Source organism: Vipera berus, assembly GCF_964194415.1.
Source record: "Vipera berus genome assembly, chromosome: 1".
Taxonomy (NCBI): domain Eukaryota; kingdom Metazoa; phylum Chordata; class Lepidosauria; order Squamata; family Viperidae; genus Vipera; species Vipera berus.
The window spans coordinates 307610972-307622888 of NC_138202.1; the positions used below are offsets into that span (position 1 = coordinate 307610972).

Genomic DNA, 11917 nt, shown 5'->3' on the forward strand with positions numbered 1-11917 from the left:
GTAGCAAAATATGTCTCCATCCCTCAGGGTTAGGGTTAGGGTTAAGTCTGAAAAACGACTGTCACCCAAAAGTATAAAAATTGAAAATATCTTTTATCTTACTAGGATTTGCACTGAAATAAAGACATTTGCACCAAGCCCTCAGTTCAAAATGTAAAAAAAACAGCTTAAATGAGCTAATTTTCTGTTATTTAAATGTGGAAGAAATTGATTTGTCATATCATTGTTGTAATTTAATCAGATGTGAAATCCAACAACTTTATTAAACACCATCTGTAACATTTTATCTAATCAAGGGATATAAAAAGTTAGCATTTATTCTGAGATTACTATCAAATTTGCTTATATCACAAGAGAAATCTGGCTCTTTTTAGCTCTTTCACCAGATCAGAAGCACAATCCAAAATATGTTAAAAAGGGAATGGAATTTATTTCCAACAAAGCGTTACAGAACTGCAACCTTAAGTCTTACCTTTAACTGGATCAGGGAAGTCCATCCTTGATTTTGGAAGAGATGCAAGTGGAACACTCTGGCTAACTGGAGAGTACTTCTGCCTTAATGCATACATTAGCTCTTGAATATCATCCATTAAAGCATCTTCTTCATCAAACAAATCTGTTTCTTTAATCTCCTCTTTATTTTCCAACTCCCTTGAATCTAAAACTTTGCTCAGAATATCCAGAATATTAGATTCTGAAGATTCAAGGATCTGGTCCAAAGCTTTTTCAGTATCTTCTTGATTATCGCTGTGTTTTTGAGCAAGCATCAACTCTAATTCCATGTCATGAAATAAATGCTCTATTTTGAAAAGATGCTGTTGTCCAAGATACTTTTTTAAACGTGCAATACGTTTTTCATCAAGAAACTCTTTCATTATAAGGAGCTCGGACACAGACTCACTATATTCTGGCTCTGTAAGTTCTTTTGTGTTTTCCATCATATCTCTGGGATCATGTAAGTTCTGAAATTGGTTTTCTGAGGTTTTTGGCAATTTAAGACCTTTTTCTGAAAAATCTGTAGGGAGGTGTTCATTTCTTTGACTGAAATCATAATCTCTGTCTTCTGGTTCCGAAACATTTAAGTTGCTTGGTATTAGTTTATCGTATATAGTTTTTTTCTCATGCGGAGACGTTTTAATTTCAGACAATATTATTGACTTAATCTTCTCATTGTCTTCATTTTCCTTCATTTTACTCTGCTGAGAATTATAATTTAGTTGCGCTGTCTCATCACTGGCCTCGTCAATTTCTTCTCCAACAACTTCTTCCTTAGCCTGATCAAGTGTCATTGCTTCTTCTCCGGTTTCGTCAACAGGATTAGCAGTTTTTAAAATAGCATCATTTGGCATTTGCAGCTGAGGACTTGGAATATCAGTATCTAATTTGAAACTCTGGTCATCTATAAGCTGCCCCTTGGATAATTTTGCACTTTCAGCATTTTCATCTTGTAGTAACCCCTCTTCTATTTCTTCTATGAAATCATCATCTTCAGCTTCTAGATCTATAGGTAGGAATTCTTCTGTGAGTGATTTTTCTGTATTTAAATAATCAGCTTCAATGTAATCAACATTATGTTGAGTAAGATTTCTATGTTGGGTAATTCTCTTAGATTTTTCTATAACAGTTTTTTTCTCAAACATTTTCTTGACACTGGTAACATCATTCTTTTCACTATTTAAATCCTGCATTGCATTTCCTTGTTGAGGCTGTTCTATAGGCAGTGCCACAGTTTTCTCATTGGAAATATTTCTCTTTGCAGAGACATTTGAGTGCTTTTTACTACTGAAAATCCTGTTTAATTCAAAATCTGCTTTATCTTTCTTTGTGTCATACTTAGCTTTTCCATCATCCAAATCACGTAGAGACTTATTCATTAGGTCTTCTGATAAATCTAGTACTATGTTCACTTGCTGATTATCTTTCTCATCTATTTTGCTCATTTTTTCCAAGCTATTGTCCTCACTTTTTTCTTCCCCTCTTTCATTATCTTTCATTATTTTATTTAGAGAAAGGCCTTCTGGATCAACTTTGATATCTAGAGGTGGGCTTAATATTTCTTCTGTTGTTTTCATAGATGTCTTAGCTTGCTGGTCTTCTAAGTTATGAGGAAATGTACCCAAACTATGTGTAGAAGAGCTTGGCAGTTGTTCTTCTCTTGTTAGCTCTTCTTCCTGTTTTTCATTCTTTTCTTCATAGTACTGAGTTGTATCTGTTTCTCCTGTAAGGTCTTTGATATTTACATCATGTATCTGTTCTTTAACAAAATCATGTTCTAATGTTAAAGGACCATCTCCCAATGAAGTATGTGAATGGGTTAACACATGCTCAATATTTTGCTGTTTTCTAAATAAAGCTGCTTCTTCTCCTCTTTCTACTCCTGTTTGATCACCATCAGTTTTATCAACTATTCTTTCATCCTGACTGACATCTGCAATAAAATTATCCCCTAAACGTGCAGAATCATCTTTTGTTTCATGCTGCAGTTTTATAGCAGTTTCCTCAGTATTATCATCATCATTATTACCATCATCTGCATCATCATCATCGTCATCACTATCATTGCTGGCTTCTGATTCAAATACATCATCAGACGTCAGCTTTTCAGCTTCTGGGTCTTTTGACAATGTGATTTCTTCTACAAATGATAATGAAGTAATTTCTTCTGATTGTGCCTCTGGTTCTTGTTGCTTCTCAATATCATAAGAATCGACATCCAGTTCTTCTGTGAAGCTGTCATCATCCCGCGATGTAACAAGGCTTGTTGTTTCATCATCAGATACAAAGGCATCTGCAGTTGAGCCAAATGTCGTTTTCAAATCTTCTGATCGTTTGTGGTGTAAAAGTGTATAAGCAGGATCATTTTTATCTACATAATCTGATTGTTTAGTTTCACCCTGAGAGTTATGAGTTTTGGCACTTTCGTGTTTTGGCACTTTTAATGTTTCCTGCAGCATTTCTTCAGAAGGCTGATGTGCATTTTTGTCTTCCTGAGAAACGTCTGCCTCCTGATTTACAGCAAGGCTCTCCCCCTTGGAATCAAGAGCTTCTTCTATATTCTCATTCTTTTTATGGAGAAACCTGCTGTGTTCACGATAGTCTTCATTGCCTTTTACGCTTATTTCAAAACCATGATCAGTCTCTGGATCAGCAGGCACTGTCCAGTCAATCACTTCTTCCTTTACTGTTTCCAACTCTGGTTCTTTATTTTCCATGTTTTCTGATAGTTTTAAAAGTTCGTTAACATCATAATTGTCAAAATCATCTTTGCCTACATCAGAGCAAACAAAATCTGTTTCCTGAAAGGAACAAAAAATCTCAATTTTAACTACTTAACTACAATTTACATAAATTGTCCCTAGTGTCTAAATAATAATACTAGCAGTCAGAAACTCTTTAAAACATAAGATCTGTGCTGCAATCCTCTCATATTTACCTATGAGTAAAGGCCATCAAATTTATTTGGGATTTCATAACTATGCATTGTGTTAGGTTACACAGAACATGAGCTATATTGAATTAGACTATATCAGAACTTATCTATCTTCAAGCTATAGATACAATCCTATGTACATGATGGAACTGGACTGCACTGGTTTACATTGAAGCAGGCAATGATGCCATTTAACATAAATATAAATCACAAAATCTGGTAATCGGGTATAGTAGGAGCCTGACAACACCCTTTTCTCTATGTCCAGTAAGGTAAAAAAATAAAGTTTACTGAATCTGCTGTAGAGTTTCATACATATCTGGTGAAAAAAGAAAGGACTGACAGTTGTTGAATCAGAGAGTTGCATTTTGTGCAAACTTCATAAATTAATAGAATTCTCTTCACCCTTCCTCCCCAATAGTTGACAAAACTAATTGCACCCAGTTAATGATTAACCTAAACACAGATGAATACTTGATGAGCAGTTTCCTACTTTCCCCATCAATCATTCTCCTCTGCACTCTGAATCTATTGTCTGCATACAATTCTATTATGTAACTGGAAAGCAAAACACAAATTTAAATAACTTACATCTGTTGGTAATTCTAGCTCATCATGAGTATAAATATGATTTATTTCAAGTAAATCTTTGGGAAAATATCCAAACTCATTTCCAACCTATTCACAAAAACAAAGTAAAGAACAGTGTCAGAAGAAAACTTCATATGCAAATTTATAAATTGGAGTCAAGTGTACATTGGTACAAAAGCATTTCCTCCCTCTTTGTTGATATACACAATTTCTTTTAGAGTTAGGCTTGCTACTTGAAATGAAAAAATTCCTTTTCCAGTAAAACAAGCACTATAATGAACAGCAAAATCTGTACAGGTAGTCCTTGACTTAACAACCACAACTGAGCCAACAATTCTGGTAGTAAGTTGTGATGGTCATAAAGTGGGTCACCATTTGACTATGCCCAATTTTACCTTTTTCCAGTAGTGGGTGAATGCAGTTAATAAGTGAAACCATTGTTCGCTATGGGTCAGGTTTTTCTGGAAAATTGGAAATAAATGCTGGTTTCCTGTAATAAATTGTGGTCATGTAACTGGAATGCTGCAGACACCCAAGATGCTGTCATGTGATAATGGGAGAATACAGATGTTGAACCTCAAATCTGGATTGTAAGTCCTTTTCAGGGTCCATCATAACTTTGAATGGTTGCTAAGCAACCAGTCGTAAGTCAAGGACTAGCTGTAATCCTAAATTCATTTCATAGCTACAGTAGAGGTTTTTCTCAATAAAATTATAAAAAGCTTATGCTCATACTATATTCTCTAGGTCAGTGCTTTTAAACTTGGCCATTTAAGATGTGTGAACTTCAACTCCCAGAATTCCCTAGCTAGCATGCTGACTCAGGGATTCTGGGAGTTTTAAGTCCCCATGCCTTAAAATGGCTAAGGTTGGGAAATACTGCTCTAGATTTTATAACTGTTATCAGGAAGACAATATTAACAGTGGAGAATTGCCACTGAGATTAGATAACCTTGGCAATTAGATGCTGGCAGAGCATATTAAAAGTAAACACACTCTCTACAGATACTAGGTGTAATTAAAGTGTGATTCCTGAATGGTGTCCTTTTCTGGTAATAGCTTTTATTATAGGAAGAATTAAACATCAGCAACTGACCACAGGAAATGTTTTATGACATGGCATAAAATGCTATATAATAACTTTTATGTCATAAAATATTTTACAAAATTTGCCAAATTTCAATTCTACTGGAGTCCCAGATTCTGGATTTTGGATGCATTCTGTAAATTAGCCAATCTGAAGTACCTTAGTTCAAAAATTATTGCCCTATAATGTCCTGTTTTGCCCAGTGAAAGTTTACAGAAACAAGAGTTTTAATATTATATAGATAGCACTCAGAGCACAGTAGGATTTCTTTGGCACAGGAAAATAATCTTTTTAGTGATACAGTGAATCCCCTCATCTAATATAGCCACCTCTACGGATCTATTCACCAGTGACTTATTAGTAAGAAAAAGTAGCCTACTAATATCTCCTTGACCCTCACTTGCAAAATAAAGGACTGAATAAAAGATGAATCATGTTGAACTAAAGTAGCATCTCTGAAAGGAATTCCAGCACCAGCCTAAGATAACAGCTTATCATGCTAATCCAGAAACAAACAAAACCGGCCATATTAGAGTTAAAAATTATGTGTACCGAAGAAAATCCACAGATATCATAGCAATTTGAGATAACTAGTATTATTTTAAATATCACTTAGGCTATTACTATACCATGTTTACAACAGAGAATGGTGTCCAATAGCACAATCATTCTCAACGGGTGGCATGCATGCCACAGGTGGGACTCAAGTCCTCTATATGAGTCACAAAGTAATCTTTTAAAAGTCTTTAGCTTTTGACATGGATAACAATGATAACAATGCCTTTAAGAAATTGTTGGGGAAAAGCTTATCATTACAACTTACTTATCATTACACTTACATCCTCAAGCTTATTTCAATAATATTTGAAATGTTACTATAATCAACTTTTTCAACTGAAATTAAGTACAGATGCTTGAATTGTTAAAATTAAACTTGCTAATAACGTGTTCTTCAATGTCACAGCAGGTTGATGTTTAAAAATTCTCTCCCTCTCTAATCTAGTTTGCTATGCCAGACCATGTTATTACAATTGTTATTTTAACAATTGAAATAGAATGAACTGGCAATGGCATTTTCTTTTTCCTAATTAGATGTTTCTTCAGATAAATTGATATTTGGTCACAGAGGGATTAGAGATATTTTCCCGAAAGGGAATTTTGTCCATACAGAATCAGATTCAAGACCATTGATCTGCATGGGTGAAGGAAAAGGAAACTGTTAACCAATTAACTAATTTGGAAAATGCCATAGAGACCATGTTTGGAAAATCGTATTCACTCCATAAATCAAGACATAAATCAGACATCTATCTCTGCGATTATGTTCTTCAATCTTTTCCTCAAACCATAATACCTCTAATCAAGAATTTACCATTTTATCCCAACTTTGAAATGGTGGTTATTTCAGAACAAGCCAAAATATTAAAGTATAACTGGTAACTATCTGTAATGGTATGTGAGAATGACTTTAGGGAACAATCATGTATGCATGATGGGCAGAGAAAGAGGCTCAGAATGGATCTCCCCCAAGTTCTCAGGTTGTGAAATAAACAGCAGGAAATTTGTACTTTCAACACTGGTGTCAGTTTTCCTATGTAGACCAAACAGGAAATATGATCAGAGGAACTAATTCTACTTTATTGTAAAGCTATTATTAATAGAATTTTTAAAGTCTGAAAGTACAAATCTCCTGCTGTCTCCTTTGCAGTCTGAGGGGGTTCCTTCTGAATCTCTTTCATAGTTCATTATACAGATGTGCTCTATGGCCTCTCTTATCTCTTCTGTAGGCAGCATGTCGTCCCCCCCCCTTAAGTCATTCCCACATACCATTACACTATCCCAATTTGTTTACAACCCACTCAGAAGTAACAGACTTCCTGGTTTGCTTTACATTTACAAAAATGCTAAGCAGAAGCAAGGTCATACTTTGAAAAAATCAGCATCCTTGATTTTTCACAAGTCCTAGAAAATAAACACATGGGATCCCAAAAGCAAGCTATTTCTAACCATTTCCTTTATCCAATTCAAAATTTGTATCATGCCTTAACTATTTTGAACTATTCATATCATGTCTTAATAGGCAGAGAAATCAAGGAATGGGTCCTTATAATACTAACAAACGAAGCCTTGAATTAGTTCCAGTAATCCAATTATTTCTCAGCAACTTTAGGAAACTTTGCTATTATAAGATTTTTTTTTTAAAGTTGGTGAACTCAACTGAGTTTCTAATTGAACATTAATTAAATATCATGTTCCCCAATGTTTGTAAAAACAGAAAGAAAACTTACACTTCCAGCCCAAAGCTCATTTGTTCTTCCAATTAATTTATAATAAACGTATATCGATTCACCTTCTTTAAAATCTACAAAACGACAATCTGGACCTTTAAAATCCTTTACTGCTTTTCCTCGACACATTAACACTGTTGAAAGAAACAGAGACAAAAATAAGAGGCAGTAAAGGAACTCTGTCACTGAGAAATAGTCCATCATGTTCACAAAAGAATGCCATGTAGCCTAAGAATGAAAACCACCATAGTAACATAGTGAAATTATGTTTTCATTATTTCCTACTAGCACAATGAAACCAAGTCCAGGATTTGTTGAAGTTTATGACAAAATCCCTATTTAAGTCAATGAGCCACAGCTGCAACTTAAATCAACCCACAATTAAGTTCCATCTAGGAACTTGAAATATTAGATACATTATCAGTTAACATCAGTTCAAATGAATAATCTGTCAACAGATTCAGCTGTGCAATTAAAGAACCACCCACTTACTTTTTATTTTCAAAGAACATATTTTTATCTTCTTTTATATTTAGCAATTTCATGACAGAGACAGAAAAGGAATACAGAAATGCGAATTAGATACTGAAATTGCTTCTCATTAAAATGACTTGCAGAATTTGCAGATTTGTTTACAAAAAAAGGCACAAAATATTCATGTTTATTAAATATACATGTAACACACTGAAGCAATGCTGGGGGGAGAATTAAGGCAAACAGGTTATATTAGAAGTTTACACCCCTATCCAATGTTAAAATTGCACATTCATGCCCGAGGTTCATGTAGGGCAGCACTAACACAATTGGCTTGTTGCCAGTCAGCATCCTGGTACAATTCAGGATGCTAGTTCTAAGCCTTACACAGTTCAAGGCACAGCTATCTCCAAGACTACCTGCTTCAAAGTGAACCTGCATATTCTGTAAACTCTGGAAAAGCAGCCCTGCTGAGGGTCCCATTTCTGAAAAAAATTCTGCCTGGAGGAGTACTGGTCTGCCATGTAGGCAAGACATCCTCAAGGAAAATATACAGGAACAAGAAAAGGAGTTAAACATATTTTAAATCAAGAGAATAAGACAACATTAGGAGACAGGTACAAGCAGATGCTTCCCTAATTTATTGGATGAGGAGAAGGTTCAACACAATCAGACTTGCAAGATTCTGATATTATAACCACTTTCCACAATAGTTATAACCTTTCTATGAAGTTGATTTCCTGGTTTGGTCTACTAGTGAAAGAGAGCTCTGCAGCAGGGCCTGCTTAATGGTGGTCTCCCTCCCCCTCAACAACTCGGCTTGCTTCTACATGTAATAATTGTGCATTCCACCGTCTCCAAAAGAAAAAGAAAAAAGAAAGGTTGTCTCTGGAAAAAAGCATTTGGGCACATAAGATTTCCTCTTACGCTCTTTCTCTGCTGGTTAGTACTAGTGCAATATACTGTATATTGCATCACTGTTCCAATGCTTTTAATTTTTATTTCTGTTGAATGCGGCTCTGAGCCATCCAGAGTAGATAAGAGTGGCATGAAAATACCATTAATAAAATGGCAATGGAGCCTCAAAAGTCTTTTAACATTTGGTTAACCAAAGTCTTTTTTCTGTCAACAGCACAGTATCTCAGATGATAACCTGTCCAAGAGTCTCTCAAAAGTAATACCGCGGGCAGATTTCTCAGGTTTAATTCCAAGCGATTTTTGTTTTACGTCGGCCATAAATCCTGTAGTTATCAAATAAACCCAAACAAACAAACAAACAAACCCTAATCCAGGGGTTTTCAAACTTGGCCCTTTTATGACTTGTGGACTTCAGCTCCCAGAATTCCTCAGCCAGCAATGCTGGCTGAGGAATTCTGGGAGCTGAAGTCCACAAGTCATAAAAGGGCCAAGTTTGAAGACCCCTGCCCTAATCGCTTTAAGTTTTACAGCGGCCCAAACAAGACTCGATTGCTTTCATCATCGACTCCAATAAGTAGCACAGGAAAAAGCCAGGAATGCTCAGCAAGAGGCGTCCCTCGCTCTTCTCAACCAGGCAAGGCGAGAGGAGAGATGCCCGCTGCTATCGGCTCCCTCCCCCGTTCCCCCATAGCCCCCAACATTGGAGACAAAGCGCGGCTCTACGAAAGGCGGCAGAGGCTAGGGTCCACCCCTACTCCCCCCTCCCCAGCGCCCGCGAGGAAGGCAGCAGCCCCATCGCGGCGCTGCTTGACGTGGCCTTGAGGATGCCACAGGTCCAGCCTGCTTCAGCTCTGCCGCGGCTCGGCAGTCGCAGGGACCCGGCGGATGCCCTCCTCCCTTCCGCTTACTGCTACATTCGGGATCGGCGCAGCGCTTGTATTCGGCAAACCGGCGGTCCGGTTCTCGACTGGCGTGACTGGGAGCCGCCGGCATGCAAAGCAGCAGCGCGAGGAGCGGGAGCGCTCGGAGAAGACGCCGCCGCCGCCGCGCCGCAGCCATGTTTTAGTCGACAAGGGCTGCCGAGCTGGTGGAGGGGGGAAGTAAAGCAGACACGTCAGCAGAGCCGCCCGAGAGAAGGATATGGAGAAGAGGAGGAGGAGCAGAAGCTGGAGCCGACTCGGTCTCTCTCCCAAAGGCGGAGGGGATGGAGGCGCACCACGCCCTGGCTTCCCCCTCCGAGCATCCTCAGACGCCCACCAAAGCCCAGAGGAAGGAACGCTGTACCTGGCTTGCTAAGAGGCATTCAACTGTTCATCCCCAAATTTTGCTGCTATTGGTATTCCAGATAGCTAGCTAGAGAGACAGACACATAAATATACTCTATATATTCCATATAAATAAGTGAGGTGAGCTTCCTCTGTTATTAAAGAAAAGTTATCTCATTGACTTTCATCACACATGTATAGGAGGAGAGCTATGTCACAGTCACCCAAAATTGGAAGTCTCGTAATAGTTTGACGAACAAAATTTACTAAAAGACAAGCTTTTATGAATTGCAGCTCATTTCATCAGTGCCTAAAGGTGCTAGACTGATGTAGAACTTAACATGTTGCAATTACTAATTTATACAGTTATAATGTATCTCACATGTAAGATGCATCTGCCAACCGGTTCCCATTTCTTTTTTCCCAGATCATTTCAAATCCTATATCAGTTTTGCCACTGTATGCATTCTATTAGTGAACTGCAGCTCACAGTTGTTTTAGTCAGAAAAAGTGCTACCAGATTCATGGTTTTTCACTTGTCAAATAGTTGTGAGCTTAGGCCTTAACTTAACTGAGCCAGAGTCCCACAATTTATTTGGATTTGTTTGTTTCCTTCAGTTAAAGTCTCAAAACAGATGGATTTTACATCTGAGGGATCTCTCCCAAAAGAAAAAATGAAAAGGGAGTGGGAGATCATTTTTCAGATACAAGCGGTAAAACAATTTAGATTGAATTCTGGGAGTTGAGGTCCACAAGTTTTAAAGTTGGCAAGGCTGAGAAACACTGACTTAGACTAAAAGAAAAGAGAAATCCATTTTTTAACCTCCGAAAAATAATTTTCCTGCACATTGTCCAAGACAGTAGGCTGCAAGACAAAAAAAGCCTTCTCCTCTGGCTTACTATCTTTTATTAGTTTCTTGAAAGGATTAAGCAGGTGAAAGATGTTACCTCTGAAGATATGGTTGAATGGAAAAGTACAGAAGTATTGAACAGGAAAATATATTCATCCAAGAATCTCACATAAGAAAGCTGAGGTTTGTTGGATTTGTGTCCTCCCATAAAAGCAGCAGAGAGCCTGCTACCTATGAAATGCAATTGTGTTCACCTTTGGTTGGTTGGCAGAGGAGCCCTTTAAAATAACAAAATGTGTAAAGCAGGCAGAGTTCCTAGTGCTAAGTACACACTTTATATGACTGTGTGCAGTCCACTGTATCCTTCTGATCATTGCTATTTCCTTACCTGCAATTACTATAAATAATCTTAATTATTAACTAATAAAAACATCACATTTATTTTTTGTTTTATTTCATTCCAGGGAATCTTCATTGTGAACCTGAACATTCTGGAAATTGCCTACTATTCCATTCCTTAAATGTAATGTCTAAATATAGTATAAAAGTAATTTTCTTTCAGCTGGCTTACTTTTTTGTTGATTTTGTTGTTGTTAGCTGCGAAGTCGTGTCCGACCCATCGCAACCCTATGGACAATGTTCCTCCAGGCCTTCCTGTCCTCTACCATCTTCTGGAGTCCATTTAAGCTCACGCCTACTGCTTCAGTGACTCCATCCAGCCACTTCATTCTCTGTCGTTCCCTTCTTCTATTGCCCTCAATCTTTTTGTTGATAACCAGGATCTTTGATCTACAACTGGGTTTTTGTGCCATACAAAGCGGAATATTTGTTGTACATCAGGTTCTTCATTCATCTGGATAAATGGTACAGAAGTGGAAACATGATACAAAACACAAATCCACAGTTAGTGTCAGTAAGTTACATAATAAAGCCCCTGGAGTGCTTTAGAATGCAGAGATATCATTCCTGGGTCTTGATTAGACAAAGAATTATTTGCAAAGTTTCTGGTTCTG

The 11917-nt window shown here is 37.3% G+C and overlaps 1 protein-coding gene across 2 annotated transcripts in view; it reads right to left on the reverse strand.

Moving 5' to 3' along the window:
* The window catches only part of MIA3 (MIA SH3 domain ER export factor 3), a 42304-nt gene extending 32389 nt beyond the window's left edge, over positions 1-9915 (reverse strand). The window contains exons 1-4 of one of the 2 annotated variants that reach the window (XM_081342705.1): positions 9697-9915; positions 7397-7530; positions 4022-4108; positions 473-3296 (exon numbers count right to left, since the gene is read on the reverse strand). In XM_081342705.1, the coding sequence (XP_081198831.1) occupies positions 473-3296; positions 4022-4108; positions 7397-7530; positions 9697-9847 (3196 nt within the window). In that variant the 5' untranslated portion in view covers positions 9848-9915. The remainder of the gene's footprint in view (positions 1-472; positions 3297-4021; positions 4109-7396; positions 7531-9696) is intronic. The other variant, XM_081342704.1, reaches the window with a different exon arrangement.
* Positions 9916-11917: the final 2002 nt, after the last annotated feature.